Below are 24182 nucleotides of genomic sequence, written 5' to 3'. Positions count from 1 at the left end.
TATTGCCTCAATGGTGAACCCGACTAATGCGGGAAAGAAAGGAGCCTTTTTGTAAAAATCCAGTGGTTTTTGATCCAGCGGTCGCCATTGAAAGAACAACGTATCGAGAACGCGCAATAATTTCCTCTAGGGTCTCCTTATCTGCGTTCACTGGAAGTGGTTGCGTACACGAATAGGCCACGAAGGGCTGAGTGATGAGACACGACATCAAATTGCCGACATCATTACTTCCAGTGGCTCTCGCAATCAACTCCCGGAGAGGCCTTTTGACAGCTTCAAGTTCCATGCTCGCTGCTTGATAGAGTTTCCTCTCCTTAGGCGTGAGAATTTGAAGCTGAAAATCCCAAAGCACCCGGAACAAACGCAGAGTAAATGATAAAACGGGGCACCTCGGTGTAACGTGAAGCAGGCCAAAACATTGGTCGGGCAACACACGATACTTACCGGAGCCTCGTGGTAGAGATATGCAACTTCAAAGCTCTGAAAATACAAGCCGCCACACAAGCCATCAGTGGGCTGAATGCTCATATTGCGGCGCATGAAGGGCCAATGGTAGTAACAGCAGCGGGTAGCAGCCTGCGGTCTGCCGTCCTCTCTACCGGCCTACCTGTGGTTGCGAATTCTGAAGCATGTGAAGAAACTGAACGCGCATGCATCCCATATCCACAAATACCGATATAATTGCTCAACTTCGGGCATGCGAATAACTACAGCATGGAGTCCAATACTAGACACTCAGCATAACCGGTTTGCACGCTCCTACCTCGAAATTCAATTTGATTAAAGCAAGGCAGTCGTGACCCTGTGGAGCGTGAAGATCTGCAATCTTCGTACTCATCACCATGAAGTAGGGGAACTCCATTTCGGGCCCACAAACACCCTCCGCTGTTTGCTTTCCCCAAAACACTCGACTCCACGTGCGGTTCCGCGATACTGCACTCCGGAAGAAGGCACGGACAAGTTGGTCCCCGACTTCACTTATGGGACGACGTTCTCCAGAGGGTAGCTGAATCAAGAAATTCTCAATGCTATTCACCTGAGCAGCAGCGTGAGGCAACAACAAAAGCAGTGCTAGATTAGCAAGTGCGCAACATAAACTATATTCTGACTGCAGCACTGCCTGATGAACGACGGCATGTCTAACAGACAGCGCACAGGTTGCCCAGGTATGACACCCCAGGTCTGCTCGGAAGGAAGGAGGTTCCCGCCTTGAGGCGGTGGAGTAGGCGTAGCTGGACGTGACGAAGTGGTAGTGGCGGCCTGGTGAAATGCATTGCAAAACAGGGAAACCCTTTGTAGAAAAACTTGAGAGTACCACTGCCAATGATGCAAAGGTGAGGCCACACGGCTATTCATTGGCACACAAATCGAAAAGCAAAAACATGTACCTGGATGCGCATATTGATGTGTTTTATTTTCTCGTGCCTGGCCTCGTCTGGCAGTAAGGACCAAAGAGAAAGACTTGACAACATTCTTTCGGCATTTTCCGGAGGACCAAGCGGCGTGTCCACGAAAATTTTGGTGCCATCTGCCTTTGTAAGAATCGTATGAAGTACAAGATGCTGATATGTTAATCGGGCACTCCGCAGCATGCTGCTGAGCTTCTGACCCATTTGTGATAAAAATTCATCCATGGTGCTTCTGTCTGTTGAGCTGAGAGTTTGAATGGGAATCGTGATAGTTCTATCCAGTACCCCGACATTCAGAGCTCCATCTTCTACCTGAAAACAGATATGAAGAGTTTGAAAACACTGTATACAGCCCTATAATGGAAGAACCCGGCTAGACTCAAGAACTCAGCACCAGCTTATATCTCTTTCAAAACGGTGGATAGCCTGCCTGAAGTGCTCCTGGACGCTGCGACAATTTTCACAAACACAAGCTGTGAATGATCAATGAAAGGCACAATATACATTGTGTCCTGGGGAAGTGGACGTCTTTTGCAATGACCAAGATAGGGCTGAACCGTGAAGTGAAAGGGCGACCTTATCAACTTACGTCGGATACAATCTTCAGGTCAAGAATTGTTTGAAGAGCAATATTTAGATGTTGTAGTAATTTGGCTACAGTTTTTTTCTTGTCTTGTGGCGAAATTGGCACCATTATCCTTCTCCCTCTAGGACCTTCGCTCGTGAATACCAGCAGGTAGGAGTCCCGTGGAAGTTGTCCAGCCGGTGTACTCAAGATACTGTTAATAGCTTCTTCCGGATGCTGCAAACCAACGCAGAAGCGGGCACGTGTAAGAATCATGAGACGACTTTCCGTGGCAGCATCTGCGTTTCGGTTACGCAATGGCAAGCGATTTTTCGTAATACTCCACCGCCACACACAGTCTTCTTCTGACCTCGAATTTCGGCGCTTCTAGACTCTGTTACGCACAACATAAACACCACAAGTTATCCGGATGTTAGATGAATACTGTGTTTGCAGAGTGGACCTGAGGGCGGCTAAAGTAGCGACGGAAAGACAGGATCCTGTGTTTGTACCTTTGTGTCAATCCGAATTGTTTGTCCAGGAGCCACTTGGGACACTTGCTTCAACGAGTTTAGAAAGGAGAGCACCAGTGACATTCCGGGATGTCCGTGCATATCCGCCACATCTTGCAGGAGGCGCATGATATCTGCCGGAACTAACTGCGTGGAAGATCCACCTGGACCAGCAACGGTAAACTCGAAGTCTGAAGGTGGCTGCTTTTTCCCTGGCACACGAATTTGCAGTAGCTTTGCAAAGTCCACTGGAGATCCCGGTTTATCGTCGTAAATGGATCCGTTCACAATGAAATTCTGTTAGTTTCGCATAATAGTCCGACAGTGTAGAAATCGGTAGATATTAACAAATACAATAAAGCCCTCAGTGTGTGGTTTCCGACCCAAATTCCTACATCATCAAAATATCTGATGCTTCAAAGCATAAACGGTGTTTGACTTACAACACGCTGATCTTCTGAGACTGGCTGTGCTGTACCTCCTGGAGCTGGCTGTCCCTGCACCACGTAAGATCATGTGCCCGCAATTGCCAATCGTTTATAGCCCTAGGAGCCAGACAAAGGGACTAGAAATCGAGCAATGACATTGACAGCTGCCTAATAAGCCTGGGAAAACGTACAATAAAAACAAGGGAATGAGAATCGGTTAAATCGGCAGCTCCGATCATTCCCAAAAGGCTGCCTAACGAATGTCCAAGAAGTTGCTCGCCAGTGAACGTCCCTCTATAAGGAGTTCCATCAACGACCACAGTAACGTGGATACCCGCTGGATCATTGATACCCAAGTGAATCTTTAGCCAAGCAATTAGATCGCTGAAGGACATGTCCAAATTCTGGCTGTGCTTGGTGAGCGGCACATTCGACCCCGCCATGACAGTAATCTGCAGACCATAAGAAAATTTGGTTAATAGACAAATACGAGAACATGTGGCGCAACGCTCTACCAGGCATACTGGCTCGTAAGCCCTCATCCCCCCTCCCCCGTCTCCTCTGTGCAGCCCCTGACGAACCAAGAGCAGAGCTTACTGAATGTTGCGCAGCCGGCTGTTGATGCTGTAAAAAAACAAACACAATACAAAGCAATCAATATTTTGTTGCTTTTACTCGTTCACGCTTCGCGGCCCCAGAGAAGGGTACAAAGCAAATCTACTCACCACCGTGACTTGCGGGTTGTGAAGAGTTTTAATTACTTCCCCCATTGGAAATGCGTCAGGTATTGATCCATGGGCTAGAGGTATCCTGACACCGAAATTCGCTGTCTGTCCATCAGCTCCAACCGCTTCTGGTTGTACCAGTTCAAACTCATAATGGGGTATTGGCACCCCTGGACTTGGCGGACCGCCTATCCGAATATTGGCAGAGGGGAAAGCAAGGCCTGTTGCGCTATTAATATCTCCAGTAACCTTTGACACGAACTGCCCGAATGGCATGCTTGGACTGATGTTTCCTTGATTTAGCAGGTCCTGCAGGTTTCCCAAGTTTGTATCCTGATCAGACAGGAACAAATTACGCAAGATCGAGAGGAGAGGCTGCCTGTGTCCAACGGAGAGCTACGTCACTTGAGCGCTCACAACACACGGCTTGCAGCATCAACTTACTCCGGAGCTTCCTGTAGGCTTTGGAACTTGCTGTACACATTGCACACACGCGCATGGATTATGGAGCTGCTGTGAAAGGGAGCTCTGCACTGCCATTATGACCATTCACCTAGCAAACTTATCATGAGCAGATAGAAAAGAAGCAGCATTACCTTAATCTCAATGCTGACAAGACCCGGAATTTGGGGAGCAGTAACATTTTTCCATTCTTCTGGAATCTGATTGAATTTTAACTTTGTTCCATCATTCATTTCAAGCGTAACCTCAATTGTTATGCCCGCTTTCTGGCCTGCCAGAATGTTGTCAATTACTAGTGCCAGGGGCTCATAGGAAAAGATGCTCTCGGGAGAGAGTCCCTGGTGAATCTTTGTGAATGACGTCTTCAGGCTCTCTGGCAAGAGAATCCGAACCTGGAAAACAGGGACACAACCACGATATGCATTTTTAAGACAGTAGCTATGCGGTGACCAATCTCGCTCGTGCTTGGACTTATGCAGCATTTTGCTGTTCCCGAGGAATTGCAAGTAGAGCTTACTGGAGGACGGGAGTAAATAGGCTGCGAAAACAAGGTGCCGCAGACAGTGTAAAAATATATGCAAAAGTGCCTCGACCTGTCCCTCGGATAGCGCCCCACAATTCATCTACACTGCGTAAAAACGGTCACAAAGCGTACCTTTATAACGCCGGTAATCTGTGTTGGATAGTTGTTACCAAATATCGCAGAACAAAAACGAGCCAACTCCAACCACGTTTTTAGCCCCTTGAGCATAGGGCGGGTAGCTACGCAGTGGTTCGCGTTGGCGAACGTGAACACCACTTGGTCTTCGGGGTGACCTTCCTGGAAAAGTGGCTCAACGAATTTGTCAATATCGTCGTCCCATGCAACGGTGTAGTAGCGAGGCACGTTCAGTCGATCAACCAGTATGAGCTGAGACGCAGTACGAAGCAATGATCCCATGATACTCCATGGTGGCATTATAGGCATTTCGCTCTATCATGGCTAACTTCAATGTGTACAGCGGTGATTAGAGGCCGCCTTCGCCTCTTACCGGTACTGCTGGACGAGGAAGGGAGTAGTTAGGATTTGAACCCTGCACCCGAACATTCCGCAGTACATGAGAACAGCTTCAATAGAGGGGCTCAAGAGCAGTGCCTAGGTTCGAACAGAGACATTCTCCTTTTGAATAGCTCGCATTCCTTCCTTAGTAAAACCCACGCACTGTGCTAGACTATATTTACCTGAACCTTGACCAGCAGCAACACGATATGTGTAGTGTAGATAGGGAACGTACAGGGGCAAACGTGGACACCAGAAAATCTGCCTCCAAAAGCTCAACAGGAATGTTACTGCAGAGCCTTGAGACCTCCTCTTTGCTTTTCAAGCTCATAAACTGTTGAATTGTAAGATCAGGGCAGAAATAATACCGTCCAGTACTTGCTGGAGCTTGAATGTATACAAGCTCACCCCCCATAGGAACAGACGTTTTGGGTTTGAAGACAATGTTTAAATTTTCTTTTAATTCAGGTACATGGGAAAACCCTGGAATCTCGATTGTACGGATGATAGGATTTACAAAAGCTTTGCCAGCCTCCTGTTGTTCAGGGTCTGGGTAAATGTTGAACTCCCCAAAGGTGCCGCGAGGCATCGTGACGGTTCCGGGATCCATTCTTGCTCTCCATCGTTGTGGATTCTGGCCGAAGTAAGTGATATCAGTCCCGAGCCCTCCACTTGGCTCTGGGATTTTTTGGGTAAATGTCGCACCAGGGGCATTAGCTCCCGGCTGTTGAACAAGGTTGAAATAGATGTCTTGTGGCATGATACCTGAAACCGGAGAGGCTGGTCGTCTGTACGTAAAAGCCATCGGTGTGTCGTTTTGAAAGGAAACAACCGGTATACCCTATGGTCAGAGAAAAGGCAACGCAGCTCCTCCAAACAGATAAAATCCACGTATTATTATGGGAACGCCGAAGGGGAAACAATTAAGGGTAGGTGGTAGATGCTCTTCCGATTCTCACAGGTTGGGATGGTGGATACATAGCCATTTGAACGCCTTCTATCCAAGCAAATGCAGGTGAGTGGCTCTTCAGTTCGTCGAAGGTTAAATTACACCATCCAACCGCCGTTTCCCACGTCAGGTTTTGGAAGTCTTGTGCAGAGCGGATGCCGCAGGGTTGGCCGCTAATTTGCTTTGTAGGGCTATAGAAGCTGTAGGACAGCGAAAAATCGCCATCTAGAAGACCGATTTGCAATGGTGTTTTGGGGTCAGCATGAGCTGAGATATTTCTTATGATTCGTGGGCCGTCCGCCCTTGCAATGTCAAGCTGAATTAGAAAGCACAGGAGGTACAAATGAAAGCATAATGCTGTTGCGGGTTACTTTATTAGAGTCAAACTAGAGCGCGTTAGGCTCGATCTACAAGAATAGGGAGGCAGCCTCACCGTAACCATGCCTTCACGCTGCATACGCCACGCACACAGGATTCACCAGCCGAACATGACAAAAATTGGCAGAACCAACGAATGCATACACAAGCTTTCATACGGGTTATGGACCTTACCAGCAGCACCTTGTCTTGGTCAGTGGGCTGCAGAACAGGAGCACAACAAAAGACTACACAATACAGGACAATTTGACACGAGAGCAAAAACATGACATGCTTCGTTTTCTAATGGATTACAGGAAGCGCATTTCAGGCTGAATTTCGCCAGAACTGCGGGCATACAAGCGGGTCGCCACTCCCACCTCGTGCGTTATCAAGATATTCAACCTTCCAGTTAGCCTTTCGATGTCGTCTGCAGGAACTCCCAAAATCGCTAAAATCTCTCTAACTAGTGCAGCATCCCTAGGCTTGTTGCCTTGCAGAAGAACTTTGATCTTTTCAATCTGATCAGACGTCATGCCTCCACCGTGCTTGGAAAACTTCCACTGTATCTTGGAGTCAGATGGTACTTTTGACAGCGCAACTGTAAGGCGTTCCAGATATCTTTGGTTCTTCCCAGGGTCTCCATGAGCACGGTTCCACAGTCGAAAGCCCTGTTGTACATCATACCACGAATGAATGTTAACAATATAAATCTCAATGCCTCCAACGACAAAAATTATCAGGGTCAACCTTGGTTATATTTTATAGCGCTGTCTTACTGAGGGTGGTGGACTTCGGATTCCGAGATCGAAAGAAAATGGCTGTCCGCTAGTAACAGCCATCAAAAGCCCTGGGCACACTTTCAGCAGCTGCTGCATGTCATTAATGTACTCCAGAAGCTCCTCAAAGGTTGAAATACGGCATTTACTTATTCTATCGCTCTTTGTAGCTGCCTTATCGTTGTGAACAATGAGCTGGATTTTTGTGTCTGCTAGAGTTCCAAAACCTCGCATTCGCGATAGCCAAGGTCCGAGAATCTCCATCCACTTGGCAGGTTCGGCAACCTGTGAATTTCGCACAAGGGTCAAATGAGCTAGATTACGCAACTGTCATTTTATATCCTTCGCATTGGCTTGGCCGCCGGCATTCTGTTAAATAGTGAGCAGTCTACAGACTTACATTGACAGAAAAAAAGAGAGTTTTCTGCAAAACACCAAAAGCAACAGGCAGCAGTTACTCCAATTATAGAAGACCTTGTGCATTTTCAAACGGAATGCACAACGCTAGCTGTCATGTGCTTGGGCTGTTATCAGCCAGACCTCTGCTTGCACGACTTGAGCTTGGCCTACCTCTCCCGCGGCAGCTTTTGCCTTTTCTTTTGCTTTTCCCTCTGCGGCCGATGTAATATCTGACAGTTTACGCTTCCACTGAAAATAAGCACACCCACTATCAGCGTTCACGTAAGATCAGTGCTAAACAGTCATTTTGGGAAGTCTCACTATCAATGTGGAAGAGGCAAGCCGACTTAAATGAATGCTCACCGCGAACATGAACATTCGCGCCTTTTCTGGAGCGATTTGACGAGCGTTTTCTACCGACACTCTCAGCTTTTCCCCGGCGGCCGCATGCAATAAGATGTAATCTTTGTTTCCATAGCCTCCTTTTTCGATTAGCACCTGTGCCAGCTCGGCTGGCCGTACACCGATTTTGCCGTCATTGCGTAGGCAAAGTGCTTGAAGTGCAACTTTTAGAACTGGCAGCTCGCTTTTGGCTGGGTCGATTACAACGCGTGGGTATCCGTCAAACGTAAAATAAGCCTTTGGAATGCCATACATTTTTGACAATTGTTGTGCAACTTTGCGTTTTCCTCCGATATTTAGACCAGTAGCAAAATCTGAGGGAAGACTGATGACAATACCGCTGTCGGAAAACGCTTCGTCATTTTCAACGTCAAACACAAGCTTCACCTTCACATTAACGTCTCTCACATGCCGCTCCGCTTGCTTTTCTGCTTTTATCTTTTGCTTGGTACGCTTTTTCTCCTCTACGCGTTCCTCCATTCCCTATGACACGCAAGACGAAAACATTATCTGATAGCAAATAGAAATTGAGATTGTTTTGGGATATCAGCTTCTGCTACTGCGGAACGCAACTTACCAGTACGCGGAATGTAATATTGTAGACGTTTGCAAAGTCAAGCATCGCAGCGTTCTGAGACTGTCGTGTGGCATGATGATATACTTTCCAAAATTCATCAGCTAGCCTAAATTCAGAACTCTGTAACGATACGTCAAAGTCTTTCTCAGCTCCTTTATGCCTGATGTGAGAGAACGAAAGCACCGATGGAACCGCCCATTTATTTTCTCTTGCTAGTATCGATTTGATCTGGTGCCTGAGTCCCTGTATAGCATCGTAGTCGACGGCAGTTTTGTTTGCCTTCGCTTTCAATACATCGATCTGGGCTTTAAGCTTCGCGATTTCTCTTTGGGAGGTAGCTGGATCCGGTAGGTTCAACTGCGCAATGAGATCTGGCCGGATTTGGGCAATATGTTTCCTAACGATCGACAGTAGGTCCCGAAGCCTAACTGGCCTGACGATATCAGCTCCCCGTAATAATTCGTTGATAAACCGCTGGACTTCCTGCACGCTTGTGCTTCTCATCTGCAGCAGCGGCAGCGTCAGGACCAAATAACAAGAACTGCCTCCTACGGCTTTCGAGTTATTAATTAGGAGAACTGCGATTTTATGTAGCTTACAGTAGCCGCGCTGCATTGCTCCTCCCAACTTTTAGCTCGGTGTGAAATTCCCTTTATCTTTCCGCAGAAAACTGTATGCATTGAGACCACGAGGCACTTGTTGTTTTCCGGATCCTGGCGGTAACATGCTACAAACTTTCCCATAGGCGTGTCTAGCGTTATTTGGAGGCCCTGTGGTAAAACGGTGCACAAACGAACATACCTAGTGGCATCTAACAGCAACACCGCTGCGTCTGCCTCCACATGAAAGCACTTAAGGAAGTAGGCGGGATACGTTTGAAACACCCTCATAGGAAAGGTAGCACTAATACCCAACCTACTGGTTTGCACACAAACTCAGTGGCCCATTGCTTATGACCACAGACGCGATAATCAAACTATTGATTCCTTACCCTGCGCTTCTGTTCGATGGCTTCCTTGACCCCCACATACACAGAGGACTCTGGGGAGAGGACAATCGGATTTCCCTCGCCATCAAACAATCTAAGCTTCGTTTTTATTTTGTCATATTGAGGATATGTGAAGAAAAAGCTATTTGCTGCCTGATCCCAAGATTCTCCAGGACGAACCGGAACGATGTGCGATACTTGACCGCCCTCCGGAGTTGTGATAACGAATTCGATGCCACCCTGATTTTAAAAATTCACATAAAAATACCCCCAGGATTTTAAATCGTTGCATTCTGAAAAGCTCAGTCACAAACTATACTCATCTGTAGCCTTACGCCTTCCTACCTCGATAAACATATTTTTGACTGGTATTCTTAAGATTTCGTATAGCAGTGTGTAATCATCAGGGTTGAAACTTTTCCAATTCGGCGTGTGAGTAAGGGGCTTAAGGATATCCGAGAGCCTGATTTTTTTTCCGTCATGGGCTTCGAGTATGATCTTTGTAAAAAGCGCATTGCGCTCCTCCGGTTGCATGTTCTCCAGATTCACAGGAAGTTGCAGGTTTGGAATATGATGGTGCAGCCAGTCATGAATAGCCCCGAAGGGGCCAGCTAGAGACATAGCTCCAGGATGCAGCGGGATATTGAGCTCTTTCCTTGTCGCATGTAGCCCTTGACCATCAGTGAACGTGTCATCTTCGCGAAGAATAGGAAACTGAAGCAGAACAGTTACATGTGCAGCCCCAATTTGGTGTGCCGCGCACCAGCTCAAAAATACACAGTGGCTGCCGAAGTACACTAAAGAATCATCGCCCAACCCGATACCTGCGCACCTTGGAGTGCCAAATAATTTTGCTTGTTTTTGGATTCCGATGATACCAAGACTCTGGAAGAGTCCCAAAAGGCATCGCCGGCTTTTCCACACCACCTGGAGATTGTATATAAGGAAATTCCAAGTTCTTCACTTTGAATTTTGCAAACAGCTTGCTGAAATCGTCAATGGCATTTTGAACAGGTGTACTGAAATGCACTCTGTGAGATGCTCGTCGCATGGAAGGCTTCCTTCCTGTGCCATCTCTAGGAATTTCGATTGTTGTCTTCAGCAAATGCTGTAAAACACACACAGACATCAGTACACAGAATAATAGCGGATAACTTCAGTATAGCGATATGCAGGTTTTGCAGGGTCTTGCTGGGTTAGGAAGGCCTACTGTTGCGCTGAAGAAAAGAGCAACAGATTCTCCCCGTTTATGGGCAGCTGTGAATATTGCTCCGAGGCGTGTGCACTCTGCTGATGATCCTTTGAAATTAAGTTGCTGCTTGTTGCTTGTCTTGAATTCCGGTTTCATCTGCTCTACTGTGGCAGCGGCTGTGATTGTTTCAAATCGCAAACCTGCTGCGTTCGTAATGTTGCACCCTTCGGGTGATTCGGCTGCGCGACGAGCTTTCTTTAACAGCGATTTTATCACAACTGTATTCCTCCTGGTGATTGGGACCTGATATTCAAAAATGCACCATGGGGGTACCCCTTCTGGAGTTTCCAACACAAAAATAGACTTTACTGATCGTGGATTGCTTGCCCCGAAATTGAGCTTGACACTATCCAGCACGAATGAGGGGTCTTCTGTAGCCAAGTGCGCCAGAAGGTGAAGTAGCGTTGGATATTTTTCAACAAAATCTCCAGGTAATGGATAGGTCTTCCCGTTTATTGTCACACTCAAGAGGGCGCCTTGCTTTTCAGGGTCATTTGGAGCCAATGTGGCTCGCAGACCAGCATATCCTTTCTCGATCTTGTGCCAAGGCCGAACAGGACTAATATTGTGAGTGGCGGAAGTCCCTCCGGGGAATACTAGGGTGGCAGTGATCTGAGATAGTAAGGAGACAAACACAGTGGGCATGAGTATGCATGCCACTTGATCTGTACCAGCATTGTTAGGGAGTATCGTACACACATTTAGCCCATCGCAGGTCAATCCATGTAGTATTATGCTTACAGCAGGCGACAGCTGTCCTGCCAGATAATCTGGTACGTGGTCGGCAGGCATCGTGCGGGTTCCAAAAAGAGAAACACTGTCGCGCTGCTTGTTGGAGCCTAAAGGTTGTCCTTCATAATCAAAAAACAAAATTGGTGGACTTTTAGCGGTGTACTGCGGTCCGAAAAGACCAGTTACGTTCAACTGGCTGGGTGACACACCCGTTTTCCCCAGTAGCCTCCCGCTAGTCCACTCATTAAATTGCTGCTCTGGCGTCAAGCTGAACCAGCTTGGCGGCACATTGAACTTTGCCGTCTTTATCCCTGGTATCGTGCTGGTGACAGAGTCAACTGGGACGTGGCCTTTTGAAGAATCTCTGACAAGAGTTCCCAGCTTCAGTAGCCCGGGCCACGTCAGATCATCGAAATAAGGGATCTCAATAACAGCCTGATAAAGGTTTAACAAAATACAAAAGATGGCGCCAGCTCAATACAACCACATGCATACGGTTTATTCATGTAGTTGCTTTAGCTTATTTCGCATGCATTGCCTCTTGCCGGAAAAGAGTACTGCCTTACGTTTCTTTCCAGGTCGCCTGCAACGGAGAGCACAGGTTCGCTCCTCGTAGCAATCTGCTGGAGCCACCGAAGAGCTTGCGCTTCTCCTGCCACCTCATTCCGCTTCTTGGATTGCTGTATCAGCTTCATCGTTAGTATCTGAAAACCGTCTCCGCTCTTCAAGACCGGTGGGTGAGAGTTGGCAGCCAGCCACGCTTTGAAGTGCGAGATATTGGAAAAGTCCAGCAGCATTTCTTTAGGAATACTGGCCGTTACTTTGTCACTGACGCTGCGCCTCCCCACGACGTGCTTGAAATTAAAGTTGAAAGATATCTGTGGAAGCACAAGACACCTAGCAAAGACGCTATGGAGTCATGGACAGAGTTTTCAGCTTACTGGATAACCGCGCTTTGCTGTGAAGCCCTACGATACTCTTGGATTTCTCACGGTTGGTTTGCTGGCTGCCGCTTTGTAGCTCGCTTCTAGCCTAAGCGTCAGTACGCCTGAAGTAGGAGAAATGGCAGTCCAAGTCAGGTCAAACATCGCCTCTGGATTTTCAGCTATAGCGGATATGTCGGTAAGAAGCCGTTTCTTTGCTGGCGTAGTTGCTGTAAGGTTGAAGACACCGACCGCGGCCCCATTTTTGTAGGCTGCAACTTGAGTCACTTCCCCTCCTTGCACCATGATGGAATTGACCGTTAGAGTTACACCGCTCAAAACGCTAGTACCTTGCGAGTAGCCATACCCCTGGGAAGAAGGGCGCATCCACAGCTGTCCTTCACTACACTGTGCGTCAGCCTGATTGCACTTCCTTTAGATTACAACTTAGGGTAGGTTTGTGAAAAAGTGGTTGAGAGGACTCTGTTGTTCAGTCTGTTAAGGTGGCAAGAGTTGCTTCAAACTTATGTGTATTATGTGTCCTTGCGCGTACCTGCCTTGACTGCTGAGACGCGTTTGACGCAGTCGATGATTTCAGTGATTCAGAATCTGACTGGCTTGACTCTGCCCCGAGAGATCCAGCAGGTGGATCAACCGTATCTGATGTTGGTGTGCTGGCTTCCTGTAGCATGCCGCTAGCTGATGCTGTTTCTCCCTGACTGATTTCCCCTTGAGACTTGCTCAAGGGCAACTGTTGCGTCGTTTCCCCATACGCCTTTGCTACTGATCTCTGTGAGGCTTCGATGGGTGTCCCAGGCTGCTTCTGAGAGCCCTCCGAAGCCACAGTAGACTCTCCCGTGCTCAGCAGTGATAGGGGTGTGCGTACCCGTAGCTGTGCAAGGCTCGTAGAGGGGACTTCGCTGAGTGGAATCAATTGCGCTTCTCCTAGAACAACCTCATGTGTATAGAGGGAATTGAGCTTCCATGCAGGAGGTCTTGACGAAACGTCCTGTAACGGACAACGGCAAGAGAGCATAAGCGGGATCTTCAAAAACTGCATGGGTGTCTCTTTAAACATTCCCTATCGTAACCTTTGAAGATTCTCTATCCTTAATCAACGCATTATTTGTGCGGTTGATAGGGGGTCCGTACATGTCCCTCGAAAGCTCTTGGAACGACGTGCTCTATAGGAAGTTCTGAAGACACGATCACTGAGCAAGGAGCAAACTAGCATGCGCACAGCCAATGCTGATGGTTTATATGCCTTTATATGGCAGCAGTCGCAAACCTGTCGCTGCATGGTGGATATGGGTATGCGTTTGCCTGGCCAGCTGTGCATGTAACAGCCGCTTCGCTCACCATTTTCAACTTTCGCTGTGGTAGGTACTGCTAGCGCCACACTCACTGCGACTAGGAGAGCAAACGCCGCCAAATGGTCGTAAAAAGTGTGTTTCCATGAGCCGTTTGCATGACGTGCCCACGACAATGGCTGTACGCTCTTCTGTCGATGACTCATAGATAATAGGGGTGCTGGATGGAACCCCCTTCTGCGCGTGCTGCACAGACTGCTACATGGCACCGCCATTTGCAAGGGTGCTCCAAGACCAGCGTCTTGGCGGGAAGACCACGGCGATCCGGCCATATAAGCTCACATGCGGCTCGAGCTTCTTGTGTAGGGGATTATTCCAAGGCTTTCCTGGTGGCTCGAAGGCACCAGACGATAAACCCTGCCCGAATTAGAGGGTCATAGAAGTGGTAAGAGGCAAAATCCCCGGTAAATGCGTGTACACATGTCCTGATTAGGGGAAATACGAAGACACTTGAGCGTAGACACTAAGGAACAGGAGCTTAGACGAGCCGCGCCTGTCTGAAGATGGACTCCGCTTCGAGAAGTCCATGCGCCGGTCGCAAGCAGTGTGAGCAAAGATTTTATCGGTATGACCCCTTTGAAACAAACATCACATACAAAACTAATTAGAGTGTGTCGTGCAGGCCAAACAACGTGGGAGGTACTGGTGTCGCTCGCGCGCTGCTTGCCAAATATCCCAGTGCAATCACACTGAGCTTTGCGTAGTGAGATTGATATCGGCTGTCGACAAGATCGCTTCAAGCACCCAAATTTGCGGGTCTCCCCGTTCACAGCAGTGAACCGAGCAGTGCAAGTCTCCGCTTCATAGCCAACGGAATTCGGCGCCGCCAGCCTGGGGCCCCTGGGCCGATGGTTTGTCGGCGGAGCCTTACAGGCTGCTGCACCAGTCGGCCGTTCCGCGGGATTTCGCCTTCGTTTTTAAACGGCTGTGATGCCGACTTTAGGATAAAACCTTTAATTATTTAAGTTTCTAGGCTTTTTACCGGCGATACGCTATGTTACCTGCTTGTGTCTCAAAGCGCTGCTGTGCACCGCGGCGTAGCAAGAGCAGGACGGTCCATTAGTGGGGATCCGAATACCATCTGCTTCAAAAGGTCTTCCCATAGACAAACGAACATTATAGCACTGAAAAGACTTCAGCAGCGCTCATGCTTTGTTGAGACACCATACACACATCAATGCCCGCGGAAGACAGCTCGGGCACGCGGTGACGACCAAAAACCAACGGCCTGTACCTTGCCCAGCGCTACCTAAAACGCCGTACTATCTGAGCCACAGCTGTGCAAGTTGCTTCAAAAATACAAATACCAAGGAAATAATGAAGCAATGCAGCTGCATTTTGGACTTGTTTTTCAAGGACAATAAGTAGGACCAAGTTGGGATGCGCTGTGCCCGCTGGAACTGCATGTAACCCACGGTCATAGCAAAGTCAAATCGAATTTAACATCTGTGAGCACTCCACATGTAGGCAAGTACGCTCTTTAGATCAGTGAGCAGCTCTGCAAACTATTTTAGCGACTTCAGTTGCTTTGCTCCAAGAAAAACATTGTAGACCCCCAGAGGATTGTTCATAGCTCGCAGACGTAAGTGTTATTAACGCTGACCTTATTTACCGAAGGGCTCCGCCTACGTACATAAGTGCCCCCATTCAGATGCTTGTGTCGCAGTTGCACTTAGTTGCTGCTCGAGGATCGCTATGTAGCATGCCCACGGGTTTGTCATCTGGTAACCCTCCCCATACGTTCTAGTATGGTTTCTTCAGGTCGGTTACACCCTTATACAGCACAAGGGAACAAAGCATAGTCAGAGTATGCCCGATACTGCATGAATAGATATCTACAGTGCAGAGAACGCTGGCATTTTGACGAGCTCCTGATAAACCCAGCACTGCTGCACACGTATCGTCGGCTTACCGAGAGAGCGTGCCTGCGCGCCATCTCACCGAGACACGGCACGTCTTCCCTCATCTGAGTATCTACATCCTGCCAGTTAGAATATTCATTCGACGATGTTTTGAGAATACAGCAATAACCCCAGGTTCAGCTAAGCACAGAGGTTACATAAACTTGGGATCTTCATGTAAGGATAGAACGTGAAACTTAGAACAGTGGGCAACTTCAAACCTATCGTGCACCACCATTTAGCTATTGAAATTAGGCCCTATTCCCTTCTGTTCTTTTTCCTTCTCCAGGGGCGTGCCCTCGCAGTCACCGCCGTCCCAGTTGCTTGGCTTGTTGTAGCAATTGGGGTCGCAATGCCCATCACCGATCCACTCTTTGACGCAAAATTGATAAACTTCTGGCTTTGCGGAATAATCTAATTCTATTACAGCGGTGACATTGTCGCAGTCCCCGCCGTCAAATCTGCAAGCAGTATTGTTGCACTGGCTGTCACAGACGCTGTTGCCAACCATCCATAAGCGGCAGGTAGAGTTGCACACTTCTCCTTCACTACCATTGGCCTCTCGAAAGGCATTCAGTCTGACGTTGGTACTGCTGGTGCAGTCGCCTTTGTCGTAGCCGCATTCAAGAGTGTCACAATCGCGGTCACAGTCTCCATCACCCAGCCAAGACTTGGAGCATTTTGCGTTGCACATCTCCAGGCATTCGCCGCCATCAAAGAGGCAATCAGGATTATTGCACTCTGAATTGCAGGTTCCGTTCACTAGCAACCGCCGTTCGCACGTGCATTTCGGTAGCTGAAGCCGATTTTGTCTTATTTGCCTCTGCTTCTGCTGTAGTACTTGGAGCTCAACTGCAGGCACCCCTTGGCTTCTCCAACCTTCACAGTCTCCTCCATCCCAGTCGCACGCTGCCACATAGCAAGCAGCGTCACAAAAGCCGTCGCCGTTCCAAGAAGGTTTGCAGTCTCCCGAGCACCACCCATTGCAGTCTCCGTCATCGAAGCCGCAGGCCTCCGAGTTGCAAGCGGAGTCGCACCATCCATCCCCACGCCACTCATTCTTGCACACCTGGCTGCACACTGTCGGCAATCTGTCTTTGTTCGCTTCACTGCTAGCCGCTTCTGATTCTTCTTGGGCTTGCAGCTGTGGAGTCTCCATGCTATTCAATTCGCGAATGGAAGTTTCGTCGCGCTGCCCATCCAAGACACCCTGAGCCGGGCCTGTCTCTGTAGATGAGTCACTGGCCAAGAGCCCGATATCGCCACCTAACTGCTGCCGCTGCATGCACAGCCAGAGTAACGTAACAAGAGAGAGCTGAAATACAGGTACTGGACATACCAGGCGAAGATGGCTGCTGTGGGCAGCATGCTTAGTCAGTGCTACTACAAGGATGCACAAGCCACTATCATCCATCCTGCAAAATCGAGACATTTGGTGGTCACCAATATTAGTTACGGCTGCTTCAAGCTAACGTATGAGTCAGTTCTTACCTTTAAAGCATGATCCTCTTGTGGCCTGCTTGAAATACGAGCTGTCGCCTCGGTTCTGCTAGGCGCTGCTCCTACTGCTCTGCCTAATACGTTTGCTGGAGCTGCTTCGGAGAGTCGGCTTGCTGTACAACCCCAAAATAGTGTGTCATTAGATAAATGTCTTACAAATAGCCCAATAGGACATGCCATCCGGGCTTAGTGGTGCGCTAAAGTGTTCGCAATTATGGAAAACGGGCCATAAACATCATGCATTTAACGGGTTTTGAACGGAATTAGCAAAGCATATAGCGTTTAGCTTTTGTGCGACTTCTTTGGACATATGAAAAGGCTCTGTAAGACCCATGTAACGGTGTCCCGTTCTTACCTTGGGAACCCAGTAAGAAGAGTACCCATAAGAATTGCGCTGAACTTCTATGCCAACGCATCTTCAAAGCGTGGAGCAATTCTGGAGCCCTGAAGCAGGTACAATGAACTGCACAGGGACGTTCTTACATATTGACTTACCCAACACACCTACTACAGGCATGCTGGGTTTCCCTGTCCCGATCGGCAGTTGCCCGTAGCCGCATGATCCGCCGTTGCGGCCTATATATGGAAAAAAACAATGCTTCTTCCTCGTAAAAGCCCAAAACATGCACGAAGGTGAACGTTTTACGACTTAGGTCTTGGATTATCTGCTGAACAGTGGGTCAAATGTTCTCGTGCCTTACTGAGAGTTGAGGGCGGGTTCACGAATAATGCAATTGCTATAGCGTTAGCAAACACACATCAACATCCAGCTTTTCGCAAGCTAGCTATGCTTGGACCTTTCAATGGATAGCTGGGTCTCTTTGTGGCAGTGTGCTTCGGACGAAAGGTGCCGTCACCTCCATATACTGGTTGGCCCACATAGCTTCCCAAGTTGGCTATGGGTAGAAGTACTTATCTGAGTCTGAAGAAGTAGTAGTCTGCCGAGGATTGGAGCTGAGTTCTCAAGCAATGGAAGGCATACTCTGCTTGCTGACTAGAGAGAAATTCGTGGCCGGCACAGGTTCCCCAGCTCCCTGTGTATCAGTTGGTATTTTCGTCGCTCTGCGTCCCCTCATACAAATCTCAAGGGGAAAAACAAGCTTTTATGGACATAAATGTATTTTTTAGTGCGTGAATTGGTTATTTCAATGTAAAGGCTCTCGAAAAACGTTCCACGAAATCGGTGGAGCGGACCCCAGGGCAAGAAAACAGTGCGCTCCTATAGAATAGCTTTGTTCCTACACTGATAGGACGCCTGTTTTGCTGGTAACAGCATCTTCTGAGTCAACTGAGGCAGTGATACTCTTGCAAAGTATTTTCTCCTTGTGTATTCCTGCATAGTGGCATGCTGCAAATAGTGTTGTGTTCTCCGGCATCATGGTCCACCCCTATGGATTTACTCTCCAGAAGTGGGTGCATCAAATTAATTTTCTCGATGAAATAAACTAAAATGCATGTGTAGTCAGAACAATACCAGGATTTTATACTAGACCTGCCGATAACCAGATAGCTACATAAGTGACTATGTGCTTTTGCAGCCGGTTGCTGAGTAATCCATAATACTCCCTATATCCAAGGGATGTGCTGATAGTCTGATGCTCTTTGCTATTACAAGGTAATTTGATGTGTATCCGATGATTAGGTTCAGCCAACACGGCCTGGACTCCTTTTTTGGCCAAACTTGTTGCATTCTTTAGAGGGCCATATACGGAGGTTCAGAATGCATGGTACCCAGATACTTATTGCTGCTCGCTTTACTCGCTTGGAAATTCATTGCTGTCCTGTCCTGGAAAGCAGGAAGAGAGCAGGACAGACATAAGCAACGGCAACGATTCATCTCTCGGATACCATAAATGCGGAAATGCCGTAGGAACTACTAATGGTTCATTACATGGTAATCAACTCGATGCAACGATCTATTTTCCAGATATACGAACGAACTTCTTTTGTGACAGCAGCAAACATGTGGAGCTAGCATCAGTGCAAAAATACACCGCTTCAAGTGGAGTTAACTCGTTATTACAGCTTCGCATTGGTGCATCATGAGGAATGACGCTGAGACAGCACCTTCCCGCATCCTGGTAGCACTCTTGTCAGCCAGAGTATGGTTATACTCAGCGTGGAACCGAGTTAAAGAAAAGATATGCATCGTCCGGCTTACACTTATGGAATATACACCTGCAAGAACATAGTTTGAAGCAAGGTTCTTCCGCTAAGAGCATGCAACTAGGCCAGCAAGGCGCTAAAAAGCTACTGATCAGTGGGTGCAGCTTCGCCATATTGTTGTCTGACTTTCTGCGTGCATAAGCACACCGTTTGTAGTGCGGCATGTGGGATAAGTCCTGAGGATAAAGGCTAAATCCACTCACAAATGAACGGGTAGTATTTTTCTGCGTTCTTGACTCTCCCTCATACTTGATATTCTATACGTTTACTTGGTTAGACATCCTCTTTCAGCAAAAGGCTATTTTTCGCCTTTTCCAACTTCCGTAGAACTGAAGATAGGGTGCAGCAGAATATCCGAAGAAAAAAAACGTCCAATCGAAATTAGAGCGTAGCACAGAAAGTGCTTTCCCTTTCCATAACCAGATTTTAGAAGGTAAATGGTGTAAAACTGAACATTCGAGCAAACGTGACATCGCCATGACTCGGTGTATGCGGAAACATTCCGGTAGGCCCGTATTACTGTATAACTTTTAATTTTCGGTAATAATAGTTCTGTAAAGTCGCCTCATACTAACTCTATCAATCATCCCCAAAACACATTACTCGGTCAGTTCATCGGCAATTGTTGAATTTCAACCCTGCCTTCTGTGTTGTCAAGCCCCAGTTATATCTCAACATTAGACACATGAAAGTCATAAGAAAATGCTCCATGTATAATTGCATTTAGAGGGATGAATGCAAGTTTGTTCTCTCTTGGATGACGTACTTGTCAAGGAGATCGGCAAAAAAGTAGAAATGGCGCAGTATCAAACGCGCATCCACGTGGTTTATTATAAGTTGAATGTTCCAGTTGCTCTTACAGCGCGACAACCTCTCGTGAGCAAACAGCCTGCTTTACATGGCTACCAAAAGGCCTATGGAAATATTCGCTGGAAAGACATAACCCATTGCTACAACGACACGCCAAAATAACGGCACAATCTAAATCAGTTAGAATGTTTCATGCAAAATGATCCTCTAAACTCAAGCTATCAAGGGCCTAGGCTAGCACAAGGCCTCCTTGATGTCATTCCTTTTTGCGCTTCTTGTGCTTTTTGTGCTTCTTTCGATCTTTCTTCTTCTTCAGCTTCTTCCGCTTCTTAGGTGACTCACTATCGCTATCAGAAGCCACTGGTGTCAGGCTGTAAAACGCAATAAAGCATTCATAGAGTAAAGCTTCTACTTGCAACATACGAATCTGGCTCGACTAAAACAGACACAGGATATTTATAGCCCGAGTCGCTAGCACACTGCAATTTTCTACAGGTTTTGCTAGCCCAATTTCCAGCTTGAAAGGTAGATAATTTTTAAAACATTCTGTCGAATACTCCAACGAAACCCCCACTGGCCAAAACATTTCAACAAACATGAACTGCATACCTCCCTTCTTTCGCCGTGGGCTGAAGCTCGCTAAGGAACTCGAGGGGATTCAGCCACGGCGTTTGCTGAGCGCACATGATAAATCAGGATACACTGACAACCCGTGATTGGCAAAAAGGGAGTCTGAACTCTATCGGAAGTCGTTCTGTTGTGGATAGTTGGCAAAAGTGAAACTAAACGGATTGCATTACTGAGTATCAACACAAAGAGAATGATAAAAGGAAGTGGATACTAGACTAACGCTAATCATCTTCTACCTGTTTCAACTCTTCTGTGTAGAAACGATCAGGCACCCACGCGTCTGACGCGACGTTCTGCAGCTGTAACTGGCGTTCTTCTTTCTCCTTCGCAATCTTCTGCCTCATGGCCGCATGGGCGTCGAAGGAACCAAACTTCCTTGCAACTTTCTCCTGCAAGCAAAAACCAATTGCGGGAAATGGCGTTGGTGGGGTGACCCAACCAATCAGGCACCCCATTTCAAGAACCCCTTCATGGTCACGGAGGATAAATCTTGTAGAATGACTATAATCCGTTTAGGACTCAAAGCGGTGGACTGCACACAGCTAATAGCAAGACCGGAAATGCTTACCTTGACACGCTCCACCACTTCCTTGTCAACATCCCCAGCATCTAAAGAATCTAGCACTCTCTTCGCGCTGCTGGAGACAACCACAGACCGTTCGCTACGGCCTGGTCGCCTATCTTCAGACTGCAAGATACCCCCTAAGGACAGGATACATATTGCCGAACTCAATTACAAACGCAACAAGGGCAGGAAGATGTAGCCCGTCCTACATTAATGTGCTCCACAAGATTCAGAAGATGACATATGAATAGTGCGCAGTATTTCAGAGTGCCGGCGTAAGAAGACATGAGAAATGGCATGTGGTGCGCGTAAAATCCCTCCCCTAGCTGTACGACTATCACCAGAGAGGCTGCAAACCCATAAAACGACCAACGCGATTGCTGCAGAGCAGTGGGTGATTCTAGGCATACATGTGTCACTGTGCTTCGCCTTCAATTCTTTCTCTCTTTCCCTCCAAAGCTTTCGTTTTTCCAGAGCCTTGTTGAAGTCTGCCACTTGTTTAACGTGCCGTGTGATCACATCCGTCATCGGCACTTCTTTGCTGCTTCCCAGTCCCTTCATTCGGCTGCCAATACGTCGGTGCAAGAGGAACTTATCCAATTTGAATGTTTCTAAAGTCGTCTCATCCACCCTTATCCTTACACGAGTTTCCGGAAGAAGGCGTACGACACGAGGGAAACATCAGTGCGACGAAGATCCTGGGTTTGTTGCCACCAATAGGAGTGCCAAAGAAGCTGTTACAAGCCTTCCCGATTCCGCCCACTGCACTCACCGGGAGGAGAGAGAGTCCGAACTCATAGGCTTTTATTCCCTTCTTGTCGTCTCTCGAAGAACCCAACTACAAGTCTGAAGTATGGGAGCCCCGCGAGGGGAGCGGGCCAGAGGAGGAGAGCCGATATAGTTGATGCTCAGGAGCAGATATAGCTCTTCAGGCCAAATTAATGGTCTCAGTCATCCTATTTGTAGGAGTGCAACCAGTTATGTGATTTGGGGGGGATGCTCCCAACAAAGGCCTTCGAATGGCATTTAGGCAGCAACGCCATAAAGCACAGTGCTCCTCCACCCCCCGTACACCCTCAGTACTAAAGTTATTGAGTTTAGTAGAAATATATTTATGCACGTCGGAGGAAGAAAATAGGTGCAACAATGTACCGACCCCCCTGGCCCCTTTGGGGCTTCTTACAGTAGGACACGTGGATTGTGACTATTTTTATAGAAGTGCCCAATGAAAATCTAACAAGAGAAATACGTTTGTAGAAGAATGATAAATGCCATTTGAATTGCAACTTTTGTTGAAGAGCTTAAAATACGCCACGTGGTGAACACCAGTCCCATCGACATAGGCTACAGTGATCGTGCACACTACAGTTAGCCTTCACTTGGGCGATAAAAGTGATTTTCGGTTGCGTTCCTGATCCCCAACATGCTGAAAGCAAAATTATTTCCATAGATATCCGTTTCCGTGGCTTCCACCCAATTTTTCAAAAAGACTTCTGTTTTGCCTCGGTAGTCATTCCGACGTGGCAGCGAGCTCAATCCAACCTAGGGTAGGCAATTGCAGCCTTTTTCGGGGGGATGGGGGAGAAACGGGGAAGCACATATAGTACCTACAACTGGCACCTCTCTAGAGATATACATAAACATCGACGCAACCTGTTTACTGGAGGAATTCACAAGTCAACATTCATTGAACGTGAGTTGACTACTCAATCTGCCAGGTAGAAGATGACGGGCACACGACCAAAAGCATGATGTTTTGGCTTAAGCGAGCCGCTTCATGCTCTTAAGCGCCCTAGGTGGCCTTATAATGGGTAACGAGAGAGCATCTTCTAACAGGACCCAAAACACCACGCGTGACGGACTGTTTCAGTAACTGCACCTTCTCGCATTTGATTTTGTTGCTTCCTTCCATAGTTGTAGCGTATTTTACCATGGTCCGATGCCCAGTCTATAACGCTCTACCCAGCTTCCTCCTAGTGCGGCATGAAACCCCAAGCCAAACCCAAAACTTGGTAGATAGTTATCAAGCATATTGAGCTCCCTCCTATCCTTACCCTTACCCCTTTGAATACCTGTATAAGCAGAGCGGGACAGCCTACGCGTTGCTGCACGTCTCTAAGCCCTCCGGAAATTCGCATTCAGTGGCAGATAGCCTCTAGTACACATGCACAAAACATTGCATCTTATTATTCTGAGCTAACACTTCTCTGCAACAAGCGAAATGTTCGAGCAGCGAAACCAAGGAATAGTTTATCTACTAATTAGTGACTAAAACGTGCCTAAGTGTAGCGTAGCCCCCTACGCTGTTACCGTTGCTGCTCTTGCCACGAGGGCGAGGGTGCACCATGCAAAAGAAATTGAGTGGGATCATGCAGCTGATTCAGCTGGTTTCACAGTACTTCTTAAAAGGAAGCTTATGACTGCACGATCGAAAGCCCTACAGAGTCCGACAGGACCACACCAAAGTGGCCCACAACTCCGCTGCAGCACATGCACGCACATGCCGAAGCAGTGAATAAGGGGACCCCTGAAACAGAAGGGTCTGCTTTAACTCACCAAAATACGCAGCGCCCAAGCGCCACGAGCTACAAAAGCAGAGAGATCACTTGCGAACTGATAATGTGCAGATGGCACCAGGACCCACGACTTCACGGAAAATGGTGTTCCGATTTCAAATGAGCTTTTCTGTTTCTGTATTTAATACCAGGCAGAGAGAAGGTCCAACTGTGGCAACATATCCGG

General features: G+C 47.7%; 4 protein-coding genes across 4 annotated transcripts; all 4 read right to left on the bottom strand.

Moving 5' to 3' along the window:
* Positions 1–7: 7 nt before the first annotated feature.
* Positions 8–10720, bottom strand: LOC34623096. Its single transcript, XM_026336183.1, has 22 exons — positions 10424–10720; positions 9937–10305; positions 9595–9831; positions 8604–9107; positions 7988–8509; positions 7796–7873; positions 7226–7510; positions 6827–7117; positions 6642–6668; positions 6100–6405; positions 5376–5981; positions 4757–5011; positions 4236–4493; positions 3640–3972; positions 3106–3366; positions 2487–2783; positions 1999–2361; positions 1389–1721; positions 1156–1260; positions 729–1036; positions 445–478; positions 8–334 (listed from the first exon to the last, which is right to left on the bottom strand). Exons 1-22 carry the CDS (start codon positions 10718–10720, stop codon positions 8–10), a joined length of 6396 nt encoding a protein of 2131 aa, XP_026191968.1.
* A 27-nt stretch (positions 10721–10747) lies between these two features.
* Positions 10748–14140, bottom strand: LOC113147042. Its single transcript, XM_026336181.1, has 7 exons — positions 13631–14140; positions 13056–13390; positions 12568–12931; positions 12142–12453; positions 11585–12010; positions 11306–11455; positions 10748–11092 (listed from the first exon to the last, which is right to left on the bottom strand). Exons 1-7 carry the CDS (start codon positions 14138–14140, stop codon positions 10748–10750), a joined length of 2442 nt encoding a protein of 813 aa, XP_026191966.1.
* A 1867-nt stretch (positions 14141–16007) lies between these two features.
* Positions 16008–17449, bottom strand: LOC34623095 (protein lin-12). Its single transcript, XM_022736229.2, has 2 exons — positions 17261–17449; positions 16008–17048 (listed from the first exon to the last, which is right to left on the bottom strand). The coding sequence occupies exons 1-2, from the start codon at positions 17447–17449 to the stop codon at positions 16008–16010; spliced, it is 1230 nt and encodes a 409-aa protein (XP_022589457.2).
* A 3052-nt stretch (positions 17450–20501) lies between these two features.
* On the bottom strand, positions 20502–23471 carry LOC34623094 (protein FAM133B). Its single transcript, XM_026336180.1, has 6 exons — positions 23371–23471; positions 21851–22077; positions 21444–21577; positions 21112–21264; positions 20855–20919; positions 20502–20616 (listed from the first exon to the last, which is right to left on the bottom strand). The coding sequence occupies exons 1-6, from the start codon at positions 23469–23471 to the stop codon at positions 20502–20504; spliced, it is 795 nt and encodes a 264-aa protein (XP_026191965.1).
* Positions 23472–24182: the final 711 nt, after the last annotated feature.

This window comes from Cyclospora cayetanensis, unplaced genomic scaffold, assembly GCF_002999335.1.
Source record: "Cyclospora cayetanensis isolate NF1_C8 unplaced genomic scaffold, CcayRef3 CcayRef3_contig_96, whole genome shotgun sequence".
In the NCBI taxonomy this organism is placed as follows: Eukaryota; Apicomplexa; class Conoidasida; order Eucoccidiorida; family Eimeriidae; genus Cyclospora; species Cyclospora cayetanensis.
Note: the sequence above shows the minus strand (reverse complement) of the source record. Positions and strands in the feature narration are given on the sequence as shown.